Source organism: Gorilla gorilla, chromosome 1, assembly GCF_029281585.2.
Source record: "Gorilla gorilla gorilla isolate KB3781 chromosome 1, NHGRI_mGorGor1-v2.1_pri, whole genome shotgun sequence".
NCBI classification, from domain to species: Eukaryota; Metazoa; Chordata; class Mammalia; order Primates; family Hominidae; genus Gorilla; species Gorilla gorilla.
In genome coordinates this window covers 193,038,618-193,059,668 of record NC_073224.2, presented here as the reverse complement: position 1 = coordinate 193,059,668, position 21,051 = coordinate 193,038,618, and the positions used below count along the sequence as shown (strand labels likewise).

At 46.1% G+C, this 21,051-nt stretch overlaps 2 protein-coding genes across 2 annotated transcripts; both read right to left on the bottom strand.

Moving 5' to 3' along the window:
• Positions 1-5,995: 5,995 nt before the first annotated feature.
• On the bottom strand, positions 5,996-13,114 carry LOC134756398 (cytochrome P450 4A11-like). Its single transcript, XM_063709016.1, has 10 exons — positions 13,109-13,114; positions 12,780-12,968; positions 11,639-11,763; positions 11,118-11,272; positions 10,571-10,677; positions 10,294-10,484; positions 10,061-10,194; positions 9,100-9,164; positions 8,877-8,953; positions 5,996-6,425 (listed from the first exon to the last, which is right to left on the bottom strand). Exons 1-10 carry the CDS (start codon positions 13,112-13,114, stop codon positions 6,230-6,232), a joined length of 1,245 nt encoding a protein of 414 aa, XP_063565086.1. The 3' UTR covers positions 5,996-6,229.
• LOC101143646 (cytochrome P450 4A11) lies at positions 12,957-17,589 on the bottom strand. Its single transcript, XM_031002765.3, has 3 exons — positions 17,348-17,589; positions 14,104-14,245; positions 12,957-13,454 (listed from the first exon to the last, which is right to left on the bottom strand). Exons 1-3 carry the CDS (start codon positions 17,540-17,542, stop codon positions 13,393-13,395), a joined length of 399 nt encoding a protein of 132 aa, XP_030858625.3. The 5' UTR covers positions 17,543-17,589; the 3' UTR covers positions 12,957-13,392.
• Positions 17,590-21,051: the final 3,462 nt, after the last annotated feature.

Here is a 21,051-nt window from a genome sequence, read left to right as displayed (position 1 = left end):
GACGATTATATGTCTTGGGGTAGCTCTTCTCAAGGAGTATCTTTGTGGTGTTCTCTGTATTTCCCGAATTTGAATTTTGGCCTGTCTTGCTAGGTTGGGGAAGTTCTCCTGGATAATATCCTGAAGTGCATTTTCCAGCTTGGGTCTATTCTCCCCAACAGTTTCAGGGACCCTTATCAATCATAGCTTTGTTCTTTTCACATAGTCCCATATTTCTTGGAGGCTTTGTTTTTTCCTTTCCATCTTTTTTCTCCAATCTTGTCTTCATACTTTATTTCATTAAGATGATCTTCAATCTCTGATATCCTTCCTTTCACTTGATTCATTCAGCTACTGATACTTGTATATGCTTCACAAAGTGATTGTGGTGTGTTTTTCAACTCCATCAGGTCATTTATATTCTTCTCTAAACTGGTTATTCTAGTTAGCAGTTCTTGTAATCCTTTTTCAAGATTCTTAGCCTCCTTGCATTGGGTTAGAACATGCTCTGTTAGTTCAGAGGAGTTTGCTATTACCCACCTTCTGAAGCCTACTTCTGTCAATCCATCAAATTCATTCTCTGTCCAGTTTTGTGTTCTTGCTGGAGAGGAGTTGTGATCATTTGGGGGAGAAGAGGCATTCTGGTTTTTTGAATTTTTGGCATTTTTGCACTGGTTTTTCCTCATCTGCATGGATTTATCTAACTTTGATCTTTGAGTCTGATGACATTTGGATGGGGTTTCCGTGTGAAGGTTGTTTTTGTTGATGTTGATGTTATTGCTTTCTGTTTGTTAGTTTTTCTTCTAACAGTCAGGCCCCTTTTCTGTAGGTCTGCTGCAGTTTGTTAGCAGTCCACTCTGGACTCTATTTGCCTGAGTATCACCAGTGGAGGCTGCAGAACAGCAAAGATTGCTGCCTGCTCCTTCCTCTGGAAGCTTCATCCCAGAGGATGAAGCTGGCATCCACCAGATGCCAGTCGGAGCTCTCCTGTATGAGGTGTCAGTCAACCCCTGTTGGGAGGTCTCTGGCAGTCAGGAGGCATGGGGATCAGGGACCCACTTGAGGAGGCAGTCCCTTAGCAGAGCTCAAGCACTGTGTTGGTAGAACCCTGCTTGTCAGGATCCACTGCTGTCTTCAGAGCCAGCAGGCAGGAAAGTTTTAAGTCCGCTGAAGCTATGCCCATAGTGAGATGGGAATTTTATCTATAAGCCCCTGGCTGGAGTTGCTGCCTTTCTTTCAGAGATGTCCTGCCCAGTGAGGAGGACTCTAGAGAGGCAGACTGACCACAGCCGCTTTGTCTCACTGTGTTGAATTTTGCCCAGTCCGAACTTTCAGGTCGTTTTAGCACTGTCAGGGGAAAACCGCCTACTCAAGCCTCAGTAATGGCAGACGCCCCTCCCCCAACCAAGCTCAATCGTCCCAGGTTGACTTCAGACTGCTGTGCTATCAGTGAAAATTTCAAGCCAGTGGTTCTTAGCTTGCTGGGCTTTGTGGGAATGGAACCCACTGAGCGAGACCACTTTGTTCCCTGGCTTCAGCCCCCTTTCCAGGGGAGTGAAAAATTCTGTCTCACTGGGGTTCCAGGCACCACTAGGGTATGAAAAAAAAAACCTGCAGCTAGCATAGTGTCTGCCTGAACAGCTGCACAGTTTTGTGCTTGAAACCCAGGGGCCTGGTGGTGTAGGCACATGAGGGAATCTCCTGGTCTGCAGATTGCAAAGCCATGGGAAAAATGTAGTATTTGGGCTGGATAGCGCAGTCCCTCATGGCTTCCCTTGGTTGGGAAAGGGAGGCCCCCCACTCCTTGCATTTCCCCGGTGAGGCTGTGCCCCACCCTGCTTCCGCTCACCCTCTGTGGCCTGCACTGACTGCCTAACCAGTCCCAAAGAGATGAACAGTCTACCTCAATTGGAAATGCAGAAATCACCCACCTTGTGTGTCAGTCTTGCTGGGAGCTGCAGACCAGAGCTGTTCCTATTTGGCCATCTTGGCAGTAGATCCTACAGTGTTTTACAACCATCATCACTACCTATTCCCAAAAGGTTTTCATCACTCTAAAGAAACTCTGTAATCATTTAATGATAACTCTGCCTTCTCCCAGTCCTTGTTATTCTCTACTACTTTGTCTAATCTATGAATTCGCCTAATCTACTACTTAAGAGTGGAATCACATGATATTTTTCCTTTTATGTCTGTCAAATTTTACTTAGCATGCTGTTATCACTATCATTCCTGCTGTAGTGTGTATCAGAACTTCATTCTTTTTATGACTGAATAATATTCCATTGTCTGTATACCACTTTTTGTGAACCCATTCATCTGTTGATGGACACTTGGGCTCTTCAACCTGATGACTACTGTGAATAGTGTTGCTGTGAACATTGGTTTACAAGGATCTGTTCAAATCCCTGCTTTCAAATCCATTGGGTATATATACATCCAAAAGTGGAGTTACTGGGTCCCATGGAAATTGTGATTTTATTTTTCTGAGGAACCACAAATTGTTTTGCAAATTGACCACGCCAATTTACATTCACCAGTAATTCATAAGAGCTTCAATTTCTCCGTATTCTGTCCAACATTTCATATTTTCCATTAAAAATTAATTATAGCCTTTCTAAAGGATATGAAGTGGTATCTCACTGTGGTTTTGATTTGCATTTCCGCAATGACTAATGAAGTTGAGCATCTTTCCAGGTGCGCTTATGGATCACTTGCATATCTTCTTTGCAGAAGTTTCTATTGAAGTCCTTTGAATTTTTGAATGGGATTGTAGTATTTTGTTGTTGTGTGTTGGAGTCCTTTATATGTTCTCATTTGATTTGTGAATATATTCTGCCATTCTGTGGGCTATCTTTCAATCCTTCTATCCATTTTTTTTTTACTTTGTATATCATGTATGTAAAACTTCAACATCATTCTTTTACATAGAGATATTCAGGTTCTCCCTCCTTGTGCACCTTCCCTATCTCTTTGATCACTCTGAGGTCTCCACCTCTCCAATTGCAATCAGACTTTCACTTATATGATTCCCTTCCCCTCGTCTTTTCAACCAGGTATTAGGGGTAGTAATGGGAGTGAGTGCACACTGTCCTGTGGTCTTTGAGTATGGCCAACATGAGCCCTTGTAAATCCCGATGCCAGGTGACTGGCTGGCCATCCTGTCCATGAGGTTCCCAGGTCACTCTCCTTTCCCAGTGTTTCCATCTCCCTCCACTCCTGGCTGATTACCAACTGTCCAGCCCTCCCCTTTCCTGCCTGTTCTTGGAGCAGGGCTGAATTAATCCAATGACCGGGAAACTCAGGGGACTTGGAGGGAGGTCCTAGTTGCAGGCACAAACTAGAAGAGAAGCCCTTTCAGGGTAACAGAATGAACTTTCAGACCTCAGGCAGAGGAATTCCTCTCTATGGCATCCAAGGTCCTGGGCTAGGAATGGGCAATAGGTGAGAGGAACACCTGGGTTCAGATTTAGGAAGAGAAGCAAGGTCTGCATTGAGAGAGGCTGGGACAATCAGTGACACTATCCCAGGGGTAATACATGGGGCCTGGGTGCTGGAACAGGGCCCAGGGTCAGCAGTACCAGCACCCAGGCAGTCACCAAGTGTGGACAGGGTTGAGGATGCCCCTGCCCCATCAGGGTGGCCAGCCAGAGAGGCAGAGGACAACCAAGAAGTTGTGCTGTTGGGAAGGAGCTGCTTGGGGTCTGACAGCCTCTTCCACCAGTCAGACCCATTTGCCCACCTGGGCTCCTGCCACCCCTGACTGGACAGTTGCCCACTCCATGAGCTTCCAGAGAAGCCTGCAGGTTCCATATGTGAGGAAGGTTGACAGGTACCTGGTGACATTGCTAGGCTGAGGTCTCTTTCTACACCTCACTGGGGCTGTGGATAGCTGAATTTACAAGGTCCTCATGACAGACCAGGCCTTTGAGGCTTTCTTGCTCAGCTCAGTGCAGCCTCACTATAGCTGGGATGTGGGATGTTCCCAACCAAACTCCTGAAACCTTGATCCCCAACACAGTAGTGTTGGGAGGTGGGTCCTAGTGGGAGATATTTAGATCATGGAGACAGATCCTTTATGAAGAGATTAGTGACCCCTTCCACCTCACAGGCTTGAGGTTTTGCTGTATCTGGAATGGACAGGTTTCCAAGACATTGGGATCAAAACAGAGTCTTGCTTCCTTAGTCTCTCTCCTGCTTCCTTTGTCACCATGCAATCTCAGCACGTGCCACTCCCCTTTTGCTTTCTGCCATGTGTGGAAGCTGCATGAGGCCTTCATCTGATTTAGCTGCCAAAACTTAAACTTTTCAGCCACCAGATCATGAGCAAAATAAACTTCTTTTCTAGATCAATTACCCAGCCTTGGGTATTCAGTTACAGTAACACAAAACACAGCAAGACAGGCCCTTAGCTCAGCCTTGCTGTGATTCATCTTGAATCTAAATCTTGAATGGAATGGAGGCCTGGAGTCTTTTCCCTATAGGTGTGAGCTTCTCCCTCTGATCTCCTAGATAAATATCGTTTGTCTAAACTCAGCTACCATGGGAGCCTCAGGAGCTGGACAGGGTGTGGGCACCAGGGGAGACATGGTATGAGGCTGTGTGCAGGGGGATGGATCAAACCAGGCCCTCCTAGGGTTCTGGCACAATTGGGCACACCTCATCTCCATTTTCCCTCTTCAGTAGGGATTTATCTCCCTGCCTTAGTGTCTCCTCTTCTAACCTATCACCTTCCATGTGAAGCTGGACAAAGCATGCAAACTTGTGAACCTTATTCTAGAGAGGAGGGAAGATAGAGGGATTGTCTGGCTGACAATCATGTATGTAGGTAGGTAGCATACAGGAGAGATTTAGATGGACACATTGGATGACAATCCGGTAGGGGCTGTGCTAGGATGAACAATGGGTCTCCATGTTGTCCACATCCTAATTCATGAAACCTGTGATTGTGGGACTACATATGTCACAATGGACTTTTGAGTAAGTAACGGATCTTGAGGTGGTGACATTATCCTTGATTATCTTAATAAGCTTGATGTAACTAACCACAAGGGTCCTTATAAGAGGGAAAGAGATGTGAAGACAGTCACAGAGAGAGAGATTTGAAGATGCCATTGGCTTTAAAGAGGAAGGAGGGGACCGTACCAAGGAATGCAAAAAAGGCAGCTCTGGAGCTGAAAAGCCAAGGGGCAGGGCTCTCCCTGAAACCTTCTGGGGGTGGGGGTCTGGCCCTCTCCAGAACTTGTTTTAATCCAGTGAAACCCATATATCTGACTTTGACCTCCAGAACTGTAAGAGAATAAAAGTCGTTATTTAAAATCACTGAGATTGTGATAGTTTATTACAGCAGTAATAGGAAACTAATGTAGGAACAGACAAGCAGGCAGGAAGAAGGAGACAGGTGTATGGGCAGACAGTCTGGAGGGCAGGCAGGAGTTTGGGAGGTGGGTGGAGATTCAGCGATGTCGGGGTGTTCGGACCCAACACCAGGTCGTGGGGGTGACAAAGTCCGGCAGAGTCAAAGCAGTGAGAAAAGACAGTTTGAGAGAGAAAGTGGGTCCAGGGCGCCAAAGCTAAGTATGGAGGCTGTGAAGGCCCCGAGCTCTGGAAGTGCAGATTATTTATTGGTGATCAAACAAAGAAACAGGTGGTGAGAATGTGGGGGTCGAAAGGGCATGTTGCATTAAGCACATGATTTACAGCTGTGACGGTTTAGCATCTGCTCTGCTACTTGAGATAATGGAGAGCAGGTTCTTTTAACTGAAGATACAATTGATCCTGGGAGAGCAAGGAGCAAGGAGCCAGCAAGTCCAGACACATTCCAGAGCCATGAGCCCTGGATTCTATCCAAGCCACGAGGGGTTTTATGCCCTGGGCTTCGGTTATGGTGCGTCAGGGTAGCCTTCCACCCTTCAGCACAGAGCTTGGTGTTCCAAAGGCCACAAGGGGTTTTAGACCCTGGATCCTGGACATGATCCAAGACTCTTTTACCTTATGTCAGACATGCAAGCTCTGCCTCAGCTTCTCCCAACACTCAGCTTTTCTCCCAACAAGAGATACAGGTGGGTAGGAGACAGGTATACAAGCAGGTAGGGAGCCTGGAGAAAGGTGAGAGAGAGAAGGGCAGGCAGACTGAGGGACAGCAGGGAGGTGGGAAGAAGGGAAGGTGGGCAGATAGAAAACAGGATATGGGCAGACAGGAAGGGGACAGAAGCGGGGGTCAGGAAGACAGGATGGCAGGTGGAGGCCCTCAAAGCTGGTCCTTGTCTTCACAAGGGTTAGGGAGCCTCCTGAGACGCAGGTGGATTCCATTTTTGGATTTCAACACAAGTCGTGCAATGGGGATGGGGATCCTGGTGGGATCAGGCAGCAGCTCAAAGCGGAGCAGGGTCAGGGCCGTGGCCACCTTCAGCTCGTTCATGGCAAATTGTTTCCCGATGCAGTTCCTGGGCCAGGCGGGGACAATGAATTGAGAAGTGTCCTCAGGCCCCATTCTGATCTGAGCAGGTTTTGGCCCCTGACCCCAGCCCTGAGCTGGACATTCAGTGCCCAACCTCATGTGTCCAGCCCCTGCACACATACAGCCCATGGACACTTCTACCCCGTCCTGGCTTCACACTATCCCAATCCTTGGACAGAGCCATCTTCCCGGGCTAGCTCCTAACTCCTACTGTCTACCTCTGCTCTCAGCAGCCTGAAACCCTCTATCAAGACAAGGCCAGGGCTCTAAGGCACAGAGTCTAATCACATGAATAGATAAAGAGTTAATCAATGGTTTGTTCACTCCTCCACAAACATTTCTTGTTCTCCAGTGCGGAGGTCAGTTCAGGTCCTGTAGGGTGAGGGTGGGCCACACTCTCAGGTGCTTCCCATGTAGTGGGACACATAGGGACCTGAATCCTCATAGGGGCCCCGATGGGTGGATTAAGGGAGTCAGAAGGGCAGTGGGAGGCTTCCTGGAGGGGAACTGGGTGGGTGATCCTCAGCTGCTGCCCCACCTGCCTCCCACTCCATGGTCCAGGTTCCTGTCTAACCTCACTCCTCCATCCACCAGCCCCTGTAGCCTTCTAATTCTACTCCAGAAACATCCTTCCTTGCCCTTCCTCAGTCTTCTTGCCTGGACTTTATGGTTTTCTGCTTCCCCTCCCAGCACACTGAAGCCACAGCCCAGCTCAGACCCTCCCACGCTCTTCATCACAAGTGGGACAGCATCCCAATGCCTCAGCTGGCAGATAAGCCCTCCATGGGCTCTTGCCTCACCCACATTTTACCTGTCCAGCCCACGTCCTGGCCCTGTTCATGTGGAGATGGCTCAGAATGTCCTCCCTCCACCTCTGCCTGCTACATCCTCAAGGCTAAAGTCAGATCCCAGCTGCCTCTCACTCCCTGCCAGCTGGGCCTCTCCCTCCCAGGCCCCCAGGTAGCATTCATGATTTATCCATGAACACTCACAGTCCCGTGCCAAGGACAGCACCAGGGACAGGGACACTCAACACGCCACTCAGTGAGTGAATGAGTGAAAGGATGGTTGATGGAACGATGTGTGTCTGGAGCACAGGATATATTTCTGTACAACACATTTTTGTACCTTTTATCTCTGTTTTCTCATCATGCTGCATAGGACTTGACCCAGAGAGGTAGCTTAAGAAATACTTCTATATTTGAATGATGTTAAGTTTTAAAATGAATAAAATATAATGAAATACACTGAGAGTAAATATTAATTCTGAGCTAGAAATGGACCTTAGGAATGCTCTCCGGTTCTCTAGTGGCAGCGACATGATTTGCAGGCAATGTTTAGGAGGACTTTCTCATGCTGGGAGAGACAGACCAGTGCTGGAGAAGGAGTTTCAGGAGGAAGCTTTTTCTTAAAGCCTGTTCTGTGTAAGTGGACTCACCGTTTCAAAAAGTCACATAATTATTTCTTTGAACAAACTTTGTTTCTACTAAGAATTTATATCATTTTTGCCTGTGTGTATGTCACAGGACGATTCCTGATGCCACAATGATCTCCACCGCAGCCATTCTGGAGTTTTCCTCTCCAGCTCAAAAGCAATTTCAAGTGTGTTTTATATTTTACATACCAGGAGCCTTCAAATGTTGTGTGTTATATGATAATTATTGGGCTTTTCTCTCCAAGACAGTGTACTGTACACATTTTTATGTTTTTGGCCAATATTGTGCTAAGTGGATTATAGGACTATGGTATAAAGATCTCAAGGCATGTACAGAATTTGTCAAATGGGAAAATAGATGTAAATATGTGAACACTATATAATGCAGTAAAAATTTCATTGGGCAAGACAGAAAAATGTATGATATGACACACACTGTTGTAAAACTTTCTTCAAAGGGCTGCCTTAACCTCTCCCTTATATGACTTGAAAGGTAGGACTTGCAGGTCATCTGTATTATAAACAGATGCAAAGACTTCAATGATTCATCTCTATGACAGACTAGTGAATTAAATAGGGAAGGTAGTGTGCTGCATTGAGGATGTGTGGGGAGAGAGAAATCTACAGTTTACTATTCCTGACAACTGAGAAAAGCAAACAGCTGAAGTTGAATTTACTGGAGAATATCTAATTTTGAGAATTCATATCCTTACAGTGAGGAAAATACATGAATATACTGAAGTTTGGAACATGCACTGACAGTGAATTCAGGCTGCCCATTTGAAGAAGCAGAGGGAGCAAAGTCTCCATGGGGTGCTCTGAATGCCACCTTCCTTTTGTACACAGAGACGCCCACACCAGGTGCCTGACTTTCCCACAAATACCAACATTTAAGAGCACACCTGAAGATGCCACATATGAACATCGGGCTCACAAAGATCAGAGGGTTGACCAGAGACTTCCCTCATTCCTCTATTCAAATTACCACACAGGACATCTCACCTTGATCCTCCTGAGAAGGGCAGGAAAGCGTGGCTGTGTTGAGCAGAACCCGGTGCAAAACGGGAAGGGTCAAACACCTGCAGAGAGAGCACCAGAGCCAGGATAGTTAAGGATCCAGCACCTACTTGCCACCCATGAGGGGACAGTACTCCCAGAGGTGGAAGCAGGAGAAGGTATTGGTCTTCAGAGATCACCCCATTTCCTCCTCTCAAGGACCACATACCTCTGGGTTGGGCCACACTTTTGGGTTGTGGTGAAGGCCATAAATGGAGAGGAAGACCATGATACCTGTGGTACAGGTTGGAAAGAGAGAGAAGACCGATCATTTGCATGGGGTGGCCTGGTATTCAGCCTGCAGGGGCAAAAGAAGGCCCAAAACACCTACTTTCTATAAATTGTCACTTTGACTAGGATGATTCTGCCATTATGCAGGTGGGTTAGGCTTGACAAAGCATGTGAGTTCAGATGATGAATAGACAACCATTTATGCAGGAATGAGAAGCAAAAAAGAATCAGAGCATTACTCTTTACGGTAAGTCCAGTGACATTTCACATTCATCAAATATCCTCCAAGGGTCATTGGAGAATATACATGAACTCACTCAGTACAACAATGCTCCAAGGAAGACATTCTTTTGCTCTCAGTTTTCAGGGGAGATACCTGAGTCTCAGAGAGACCAATTGTCTTGTCTGTGTTCACACAACTAGGTTATGGCAGGACCGGGACCAGAACTGGGGGAGTTGTGCCTTGGTGGCCCCAGATCTGGTCATTGGCTGCTCTGTGCCATCAACCTGAGGGTTCCTCAGAGACTGGACAACAGCCGACCCAAGAAATGAGATTCCTGATGAGCCTCTTTTGCACTGACCCCATGAGGAAAGAAACACATCCCTCTCTGCCCTTGTCTGATTCTCTTTCCAGCCCTGCACATCTCAAGGAATAGGATTTTACAGTTACTGACCCAAGGCCACATTCAGAGATTAACATTTATTTCTTGAACTTTGGTGGGTTCAAGCTCTCAGCCAGACTTTTCAAATTCTTTATCCCAAGTATAAAGTATGTTTTTGATTTTTTTAGAACAAAAGGGAGACCCAGAGATGAGCAGAACTCTGATGCACACATGGATTTCTCACCCTCCACATGTCCCTGTGGAGAGTTTAGGTGAGAGGGTGGGGGAACTTCATACCTTTGGGCAAGGAGCGCCCATCAGAGAAGGTGACGGGAGTGCTGAGCTCTCTGCCAATGCCTGGCACCGGTGGGTAGAGTCTCAGTGCCTCCTTAATGCACATGGTGGTGTAGGGCATCTGGTCCAGGTGGTTCCTGAAACAAGCCCATCCTGAACATCAGCAAGGCCTGGGCAGACCAGGGGCTTCCCCTGTGGAGACGGCAGGGAACCCCATCTTTTGAGCCCTCACTCACCAGGTGATGGAGGCTCCATCACCCAGGAGGCTGTGGATCTCCTCCCGACACCTCTCCTGATGCTTGGGGTGTGTGGCCAGAGCATAGAGGATCCAGGAGATCCCACTGGCTGTGGTGTCGTGGCCCTCAAACATGAACGTGTCCACCTCAGCACGGAGGTCCTTGTCTGACAAGATGCTCCCATTCTCCATCTGGGAAGACCGTGGTGAAAGTGCAGGGCTTGTCTCTTGCTCTGTACTTCTGGGCAAAGACTCAGGCCTCTCCTACACATACTCACTTTGGCCAAGAGGAGGATGTCCAGAAAATCCAAGTGCCTCTTCCTCTTGATCTTCTCCAGCTCCCCCTCCTTCTGTAGTTGAGCCTTCCTCAGTTGGATCACTTGGTCTGTACCAGAACAATGGTTACCAGGCAGAGCTGAGACCGTCAGCAGCCCCCAGGAGGTCTAGCTGCCCAACTGTCCCAGTGTGGGTGCCTGGTAGATCTCAGCATGAATGTGAGTGTGGGTGCAGGGTCAGGGATGGAAGCTCTAGTACTGTGTGAGGCAGGGCACCCCTCCCACCAGTGGCACAGTTCATGGAGGCTCCTCTTGAATGCTGTTTGGACAGGGTCTCATTCAGTTATCTCCATGTGGGGACATTGATAAACCAAGGCACAGAATCTGGCCCCTCACATCTTGGCTCCCAGCCCCTGAGCAAGGGAATTCCCCAGGCTGAGTGTGTTCTGGCTTCTGCAGGGTTACTAGGGGCCTTCTCTGCCTGAGGAGTCAGGGCAGGTACTTTCACTGTGCCTGGGAAAGGCTGTGAGACAAGAGGAAGAGACAGAACCTGTGTGCTGATGGGCCAGCTGGCAGGCGCGGTGTGTCCAGCGGCCAGCAGAGGTCAGGCTGTAGATGGTGTCATTCTGGTGAAAGGCATTCCTCACACGGGAAAAAACCAGGTTGTTCAGGTCACTAATGGCCTGGATGTAGGACTGAGAATTCCTGAGGGAGAGTATGAAGAAGAGACCGCAGTAGGGGTGGGCCCATTACCCGGAAGTAGAATGGGGTCTGAGAGGAGGCAGCCTCGGATAATGGGGACAAGCAGCCTTGAGGCAATGTTTCTTCTGTCTTACAGCCCTATTATCCTTTGGCCTTTATCAGATGGTATGAACATCCAGGGTCCACCTGTGCTAGGAATTAGGCATCTGTTCCTGGGACTTGTTTGGTCTGGACTGGAATTAGAGTTTGGTCAGGGACTGACTCTTCCTTTGTGTGGCGGTGAGCCTTCACGCTGCCCACCTGCCCCTCAGGTATGTGCACTCCACTTGATAAGAACAAGGGCCCTGCAGCTGGAGGGTTGTCACTGACCTGTCCACCTGGATGCTGCCCTGATGGCTGAAGGCACACTTCATGATGGTGTCCAGGGTCATCAAGGAGACGTGCTGAAAGACCTCCAGAGGGGAATCCTGGCCAAGGAGCTCTTCCCATTTGTCCTGTGGTGGGAGGGGGCATGGACCTTCTTAATCTCCAAGAAGTGCTTTGCTAATAAGGCCTGGCTTTTTCATGTACCTGCAGATATCCTGTTTTTTCCTGTAGCTTGCAGATATCTTGGTTGGGATTCCTCACTTTACAGAGCAGATGCATTGTAGAAACTGAGACTGTAAAGCCGGTGTTGGTAAACTGACACCTAATTCTCACACACTTTTAATACAACATTCAACAGATCCTCTCACAATAGCATGGATTAAGTATTGAATTTTGAGATTCAGTTTGGACATATGGTTGTGAAAATTGTGTTGCTATTGTTTTTCTGGGATAAATAATGGGGGACTCTTCAGTGTTCTGAGAGCTGAGCTAGTTTTGAGGGACTAGTAGGAAAGTTTCAGTGCCAAAGATAGCTTGAGGGGCCAGAATGGGCACTCTGTTGTAGAGAAAACAGGGACTTCAATTCTTTTCCATTCATCAAAATGTACTGGGCACAGTTGGGTGAGAAATCAGAGTCCTGACTGGAGATGATGCTATCTATGGCAGGTATCGCTCTGAGAACATAGACCTGGTGTTCATTTCCTTCCCAGGGTGGCTTAAATCCATGCAGAAACCTGGGGCCCCAGGCCAGAGCCTGGGTGGGTGACATCTTGGCCTGTCCATGCTGCCACTGAAGCTGCCACTGCCCAGGCCAGCCAGCATAGGAAGTCCTACTGTCCAGCAAGATTGCATACTCCTCCAGTCCCTTGTGCTGAAGGTTCCAAAGTGGGAGGAGAAGGGCCTTGTGTTCACCATGAATCTCTATTCGTATGGTGGGGAACAAAGCGTGGATATGACCTGATGCCTGGGTGTTCTCCTACCTTATACAACTCTGGGGAACCCTCTACTCTCACAGCAATGACCTGAGAGTGTTGTTCCACGTGTCTATGTCTATGTCTGCCTGTGGGACACAGGGTTGAGAGTGGAGTTGGTGAGAGTGTGTGCTGTGAATGGGTGTGGGGAGAGGAGAGAGACATGGACTCACCAGCATCACTCGTACAGAGTCTGCCATGAGCCCCACGTATGGCTTCAGGATGTCATAGTGGAAGGCTGGGGTCAGCATCCGTCGATGCTGGAACCATGTCTGCCCATTCAACAGGAGCAAGCCGTGCCCTAAGAGAGACACGAATGTGTGTGTGTGTGTGTGTGTGTGTGTGTCAGGGGCTGCAAGGAGCTAGGGATGACTGGTGACAATTTGGGAGGGAGAAAGGTGGCTTCTCAAGGGGAGAACTATCCAGAAGAAGCCACGTCATGGGCAAATGCAGGAAAAGGAGGTATATTTCAGGCATGTGAATATTCTGATTGAGCTGCTACATGCATGTGATTATGACAGCTGTGAGATAAAGGTTGAAAAGGGTTGTGGGCAGATGTAAAATAAATGTGAGGCCAAGGATGTCTGGAGAGAACTGAGACATGAAATGGAAGAAGCTGAGCCTCAGGAAGGTTTGCACCAGCATTAGGAAGGGGTGAGGGTCTTGTTAGAAGAAGGAAGTGAGGCTTGATTTGGGGATGAGGTCATGATAGTGGTGGCCCCTAATCTGTTGTTCTCTCTGAGCCAAATAAATAACTCAAACCTGACTAGGGAGTGGGCTGCAGTCCTAGTTTGCACACATACCAATCCATGGAGCCAGGAATCTGTAGGAACCATGGGATTTCGGGTCTGAAAGGCAAGAAAGGGCTTTATAGGAAACTAGGAGTTACTAACAAGGCAGTCTCAGAGGCTGCATCAATTCTTGGTGTCTGTCAGTTGGCAGTTTGACCCATGTCACCTCCCACTTGACTCCCATCCACTTCTATTTCTGTCCTGAAGGTCAGTGTGGGCTCAGGAAGACAGACTCAGTGTTCCAGCAGGAAAACATCCAGAGGGTTAGGAAGGTGAATTGGTGAGAAACATAGGCTAGGTCTTCAATGACAATGAATAACATAGAGCCATGGGTTTTTCTACATTGATGTTTTCCTAGTCACCTCCTGACCAGGACAGGCAACAATTAGAGCTTTGAAACCCAGGTCAATGTGGGTATGAAATTTGTTTTACAGATCTGGGACAATTTACATTTCAGAAAACCTCAATTTTCTTAATAGAGAAATAGAAAAAAGAATAGAAAATTCAGCCCCACATATTGTTTTAAACATTCAGAGTTCAGTAACTATTTTTGACTATAGCCCGGGCATGGTGGGCTTGGTGGATGCATGGGAGAGGTTTCAGATATTGATGTTTGAACAGCCACTCTCTTCTGGAATTTTACAGACCCAGGAGCATGTGTCAAGAGGGAAGACACATTGCAGTTGGGATGGGGGTTCGATCTCACCTGATCTCCCCAGAATCACCTTCATATAGTCAGGGTCATAGAGCTGGACACGAACTTTGCCTCCCCATAGCCAATGAGGACAGGCACTTGGGAATGTCTTCACCCGTTCCTGAATCCGTTGTAGCTCCTGGTCGTGTTGGAACTGTCAACGAAGGTAGACAGATGAACACTTTCATTTACTTCTAGTCTTTGCAGCAGGAGTGAAGGGCAGGACAACTACAGGAGCCATGTAGCGCAGGTTAGGGATTTAGATCTGTTTCTGATGACCTGAGCTGTGATCCAGATTCTTGCTCTCTCCCCAGGACTTGACCTTAGGCCAAGCGCTATGAGCCCTCGCTCAATGCTGCCAGCAGAAATTTAAGTCAGCCATTGTCTTCATGTTGTGTAACATCTCTGGAAGTCATAAATACAACAATTTCCATGGGCAATGTGCATAACTCGTATTAGTTGATAAGTAGATTTGTAAAATCATTTGGTATATCTAGAGAATAAAATGAATTAATGTAAAACATTTTAAATTACAGAATGACTTTATATAATCATACTTGTTATATTTTCAATATTATCCCACCATATACAGTAAATATTTGTTAAGATAAAATAGCATTTGGGATGTGTATGGCTAAGCAAAAAAAGATTGACTATAAAATTGTGTGCATAATAGTATTCTACATGTTGAATATGTACAGATTTATGGGATGGAGTCTGAGTATATGCATATGGTGCTGGTGTTGGACGATAATTTTGAGATTTGGGTTTCTTATTCTCATTTTCACTTATCAACGAATTATGAGCTCCCTGCTGCCTGCAGTCATCTTTCTAAACTCTTCGATGTGGATCACAAAGCCCTTGGCTTTCTGGCTTCAACTTCTCTTTTCTTGCCTCCAGCCCTGCTGGCAATTCCACCATCACCCGTTTGTTTCAGCTCCAATGCCGATGCCACCACTGCTGCTGAATCGCACACCAGCTACACCTGCTCACTCTTCTGGGCCCTGGCACTTGCTCTTTTCTCTACCTTGAATGCCCTTCCCCTCTGCCACAGAGCAGCCACCTCTCCTCAGCTTTCAAGACTCAGCTTTGCTTTAATCTCATCTGGAACCCTTAAAGACATTGGGTCCTAGTGATGTTCCATGTAGCCAACTCTTCTTTATTTCAACTGCTTCTAGTAACTCAAAGCAACTGTCTACCACATAGGTATCGAATATCTGCCCACCTCCTTCTGATAATCACATTCTCCAGCTCTGAGGCAGCTTGCCCTACTGCGGGGTAGGCTCCTTCATTCAGCCCATGCTTACTGCACACATACTATGTGCCCAGTGTGGCTCAGGCACTGTGTTAGGACACAGCTGTGGTCCTTATCTGTGTGGAATTTTCAGTCTAGTTGGGGGATAAGAAAGATTAGAGGCTGTGCAGTAGGGGATAATGGACATGATATGGAATGAAGGACAAGCATCTGGGGAAGCTTTGAAGAGGGACCTAACTCAGAACTGAACATTAGAAAGCTCTTCCTCACTCACTGAGTCATCATTTACTGAGGGACTATTGGGTTACAAACATAAATCAGAGATGGTCTCTCCCAGAAGAATCCCACACTTATGACACTGCAGAACAATAACTGAGTCAAGTTAACACTGCTCTGGCCTCTTGAGAAGGATAGCTCATGGAAAAAAGAGTCGGCCCTTCACTACTGGGAGACCCAGGAGGCCTTCTTGAAGGAGGTAGCTTGGTGCTGGGCCTTGACAGATAGATATGCATGAGAAGATAATTCCGGGTAGCAAGCATAGTGTGATCAGAGGCCTAAAGGTTGAAATGCAGAGGCAGGTAGTGAGGTAGTGAGTAACATATGGTAAAAGAGGAGAATGGGAAAGAAGGCAGAGTGGTATTGGGACCAGTCCATATAGGGTTAGAACTTTGGCAGGTCCCCACATTTGTTCTGCTCTGCTGAGAACTATGTTGCCCCCTTTGCTGAGAAACAATAGGCCTCAGTTCCCCGCAACCCCTATGTCTACTTAAGTGTGTTCAATTCATAGCACCTTGGTGAGTCCCTCTCCATGCAGCCGTTTACCTGCTCTGTTCCTACCCGCCCCCCTCCCCTTGTAGGGATAGCAGTGCACAGGGGATGGGCTGTGTCCCTCCTCAGCCCTCTTGCTGCTCCTTTCTCTTCTTCCTCTGTTCCTCTACACCTGGTGTGTCCAATCTTTTGGCTTTCCTAGGCCACATTGGAAGAAAAATAATTGTCTTGGACCATGCATAAAATACACTAACACTAATGATAGCTGATGAACTCAAAAAAAGTGCAAAATAATCTCATAATGTTTTAAGAAAGTTTACGAATTTGTGTTGGGCCACATTCAAAGCCATCCTGAGCTACATGCAGCCCCATGGGGCGTGGGTTGGACAAGCTTGCTCTACACACCTGAGCTGATCATCAAGCTGTGCCAGGATTTTGCTGATTGCTGGGGCACAGGAAGGGGATGATATGCTCACCACCAGGGAGCTCACAGTCCGTGTGTGTGGGAGGAGAGCCAGGAGGTCAACACACCCTGTTCAATGTGCAACTCAAACACCAGTCTCCTCACCTGGAGGACATTGTGCAGGCTGCCCCCCTCATGTGTACCCATAATTGTCAGGTTTTCAGATCCTAAATCACCTGTTGTGGAAATTCCGTGAGTCTTGGGGAAGCTTACTTAGCCAGTTGGTCCCCTATACCAGCAGATCTCTGCCTCAGATATCCACTCCAGCAGAGTGAGCTCTTTTCCTGCAGTCTGACACCTTCTCAAATTCCTGCCTGTATTCTTCACAGACCATAAACTCCTCATGGCACGGATTCCTCAGATGAGTGTCTGTGCTCCCTGGCAAACACAAGGCCAGGCAGAGTGATGGCATTGAGTGACTGGGCAGAGAGCATCTAGAAGCCTTGTTCTTTGAGAAAAGCCAAGGCTTATGGGGTAATCAGTCTGGAGACAATCAGGCATTGCCCTCCACATGCAGAACTGCCAAGACACACTTGATATCTGCAGAAGGAGGGCATGGGTGATAGAGCTGAGGACCAGCAGGATGGGCTTCATGGGAGGAGTGAGCTCCTCATGACTGGGAAAAGCTGAGACCAGAGAGGTAGGCTGGGTGTTCCTTTGAGTCCTCACATTTGTTACAAAACAAGGTTTTGCTCTATGGATTTTGTGACCAGGGTCTCAGAGCCCCACCCCTCCTTGCCCTCCCACTCCCCCATTGAGTTCCTCCCTACCTCCTGGATGTGCCCGAAGAGCCAGTGGGAGGGAGGGCACGGGAACTGCTGGAGGGCTTTGAGCAGCCACTGCCTGTGCAGGTAGAGCTGAGCTGCCTTGATCAGCAGCAGAAGCAGAATGAGCAGGGAGGCCGCTTGGAGGATCCCAGAGACATCACCCAGGAGTCTGCTGGGGCTCAGCACAGAGACACTCATGGTGCAGCACCTGCTGGATCTCTGAGTGCCCCTTCCTCTCTCTGACCACCCCCGTCCCCCTGTGCTCAAGTCCAGGGAGGATTGTCCCGCCCACTTGTGGGGAGAGTGAAGGGGGAGGGCAGACTTGGACCTCAGAGTTCAGAATCGATTGACTACGGATGATCCACCTAGGGGAACAGTGGGAGAAAAGCTTCATCAGCTGTCTACCACATTCCCCTGTCCATGTACCTCACAAATATTTAATGAGCATTTACTGTGTGCCAGGCAGTATGCTAGGTGTGTGGGCACCGCTGCGAGGAAAACAGACTTGATTGCTGACCTCAAGGAAATTGCATTCTGCTTTACTACATTGCAATAATGTTCATTCAGTAGCACTTTTTTTTGGTTACATGTTCAAAGAAAATTCTCAACATGATATGTACATTTAAACTTAACATTAACCAAGCCCTGAATCATTACTTTTGTCTTATTGCAAATCTAATTTTATTTACCATAAAAACCACTTCCTTCTATATATTGAGTGAAGAGTGGGAATTATGTCTTTCTAGTAACTGGATGATGATGTGGACAAACAGATGCTAACATGGCAGCTGTTCAAGTACTTTATTTTATTCCACTGGGGAAACTGGTCTCATAATATGCATAGCATGATTTTTTTCTCAATTCATATACATGACAATTTAAAAAAATTCTACATCATGTTAGTTATGACTTTTTCCCCCATTGATAGGTCTACCTTCTCTACCAGAGAAAGTCCTAGAGCAATTTTAGTCCTACTTCAGTCTAGTACTATAGCCACAGCAGGAGCCTGTTTACCAATTCTCTTTCACCCTACAATAGTATGTAATTATACAATCAGAACTTTGCACTCTGTTTAGGAGCCCTGACTAAGGATAATCTGTACTAAACAGAAATTAATATTTAAAAAATGATTGCTTTGCCAACCTCTAGTAAAGTAGGTTAAATAGCAACTGTTGCTATGAATTAACCCTCCCTGGCATTTTTACATGCATATCTGTGCATGAGCATTCTTTTTTTCCTCTTTTTATAATTTCAACTTTTATTTTAGATTCAGGTACATATGCAGGTTTTTTACACTGGTATATTGTGTGATGCTGAGGGTTTGGATACAAATGATTCTGCCACTCAGGTAGTGAGTATGGCATATATTAGTCAAATTTCCAATGCTTACTCATATCTGTACCTACCCCTCTAGTAGTCCCCAGTGTCTATTGTTCCCATATTTATGTCCATAAGTATCCAACATGTAGTTCCCACTTATAAGTGAGAACATGTGGTATTTGGTTTTCTGTTGCTGTGTTAATTTGCTTAGGATTAATGCCTCCCAATTCATCCATGTTGCTGCAAAGAACATGATTTCTTCATTTTTTTATAGCTGCCTAGTATTCCACTGTGTATATGTATCACATTTTCTTTATCCAATCCACCATTGATGGGCACCAAGGTTGATGCCATGTCTTTGCTATTGTGAATAGTGCTGTGATGAATGTATGAGTAGAGGTGTCTTTTTGGTAGAACAACTTATTTTCTTTTGGTTAGATAGCTAACATTGGGATTGCTGGGTCAAATAGTAGTTCTATTTTAAGTTCTTTGAGAAATCTCCAAACTGCTTTCCACAGTGGTGGAACTAATTTACATTTCCACAAACAATGTATACACATTATGTTTTTTTTCTGCAGCTTAGCCAGCATATGTTGCTTTGAAACTTTTTAATAATAGCCATTCTGACTTGTGGGAGATGTGGTTTTGATTCACATTTCTGATTAGTGATGTTGTGTATTTTAAAAAATATTTTTTGGCTGCTCATATGTCTTCTTTAGAGAAGTGTCTGTGTCTTTAATGGGGTTGTTTGTTTTTTGCTTGTATTGGAAGTTCTGGCCAGGTAAGAGAAAGAAATAAAGGGTATTCAAATAGGAAGAGAGGAAGTCAAATTGTCTCTGTTTGCAGATGACATGACTGTATATTTAGAAAACTCCATCATCTCAGTCCAAAATCTCCCTGAACTGATAAGCAACTTCAGCAAAGTCTCAGGATACAAAATCAATGTGCAAAAATCACAAGCATTCCTACACACCAGTAATAGACAAACAGAAAGCCAAATCATGAGTGAACTCCCATTCACAATTGCTACAAAGAAAATAAAATACCCAGGAATACTGCTTACAAGGGATGTGAAGGACCTCTACAAGGAGAACTACAAGCCACTGCTCAGCAAAATGAAAGAGGACACAAAGAGATGGAAAAAAAATTCCATGCTCATGGATAGGAAGACTCAATATAGTAAAAATGGCCGTACTGTCCAAAGTAATTTATAGATTCAATGCTATTCCCATCAAGCTACCATTGACTTTCTTCACAGAATTAGAAAAAACTGCTTTAAATTTCATATGGAATAAAAAAAGAGCCCCCATTGCCAAGGCAATCCTAAGCAAAAAGAACAAAGCTGGAGGCATCATGCTACCTCACTTCAAACTGCAGTACAAGGCTACAGTAACCAAAACAGCATGGTACTGGTACCAAAACAGATATACAGACCAATGGAACAGAACAGAGGCCTCAGAAATAACACCACTTATCTACAATTATCTGATCTTTGACAAACCTGACAAAAACAAGCAATGGGGAAAAGATTCCCTATTTAATATATGGTGTTGGGAAAACTGGCTAGCCATATGCCGAAAACTGAAACTGGACCCTTCCTTAAACCTTACACAACAATTATTTCAAGATGGATTAAAAACTTAAACTTAAGATGTAAAACCATAAAAAGCCTGGAAGAAAACCTAGGCAATACCATTCAGGACATAGGCATGGGCAAGGACTTCATGTCCAAAACATCAAAAGCAATGGCAACAAAAGCCAAAGTTGACAAATGGAATCTGATTAAACTAAAGAGTTTCTGCAGAGCAAAAGAAACTATCATCAGAGTGAAAAGGCAACCTACAGAATGGGAGAAAATTTTTGCGATCTATCCATCTGACAAAGGGCTAATATCAAGAATCTACAAAGAACCTAAACAAATTCACAAGCAAAAAACAACCCCATCAAAAAGTGGGCAAAGGATATGCAGAGACACTTCTCAAAAGAAGACATTTATGCAGCCAAAAAAACAGCAAAAAATGCTCATCATCACTGGTCATTAGAGAAATGCAAATCAAAACCGCAATGGGATACCATCTCATGCCAGTTAGAATGGCAATCATTAAAAAGTCAGGAAACCACAGATGCTGGAGAGGATGTGGAGAAATAGGAATGCTTTTACACTGTTGGTGGGATTGCAAATTAATTCAACTATTGTGGAAGGCTTATGGCAATTCCTCGAGAGTCTAGAACCAGAAATACCATTTGACCCAGCAATCCCATTACTGGGTATATACCCAAAGGATTATAAATCATTCTACTATAAAGACACATGCACATGTATGTTCATTGCGGCACTGTTCACAATAGAAGACTTGGAGCCAACCCAAATGCCCATCAATGATAGA

What these genes read in the sequence shown, in the direction of transcription:
- LOC134756398 (XM_063709016.1), bottom strand. An exon ending in ACATCCTCCTCTTGGCCAAA is followed by an intron (nt 10,485 to 10,570) that starts GTGAGTATGTGT and finishes CGGTCTTCCCAG; the next exon opens with ATGGAGAATGGGAGCATCTT. An exon ending in CCCTTCTCAGGAGGATCAAG is followed by an intron (nt 6,426 to 8,876) that starts GTGAGATGTCCT and finishes CGCCTGGCCCAG; the next exon opens with GAACTGCATCGGGAAACAAT.
- LOC101143646 (XM_031002765.3), bottom strand. Translation starts at nt 17,542, where the DNA reads ATGAGTGTCTCTGTGCTGAGCCCCAGCAGACTCCTGGGTGATGTCTCT. An exon ending in TCTTCGGGCACATCCAGGAG is followed by an intron (nt 14,246 to 17,347) that starts GTAGGGAGGAAC and finishes CTTCGTTGACAG; the next exon opens with TTCCAACACGACCAGGAGCT. An exon ending in GGTGATTCTGGGGAGATCAG is followed by an intron (nt 13,455 to 14,103) that starts GTGAGATCGAAC and finishes CTTGCCTTTCAG; the next exon opens with ACCCGAAATCCCATGGTTCC.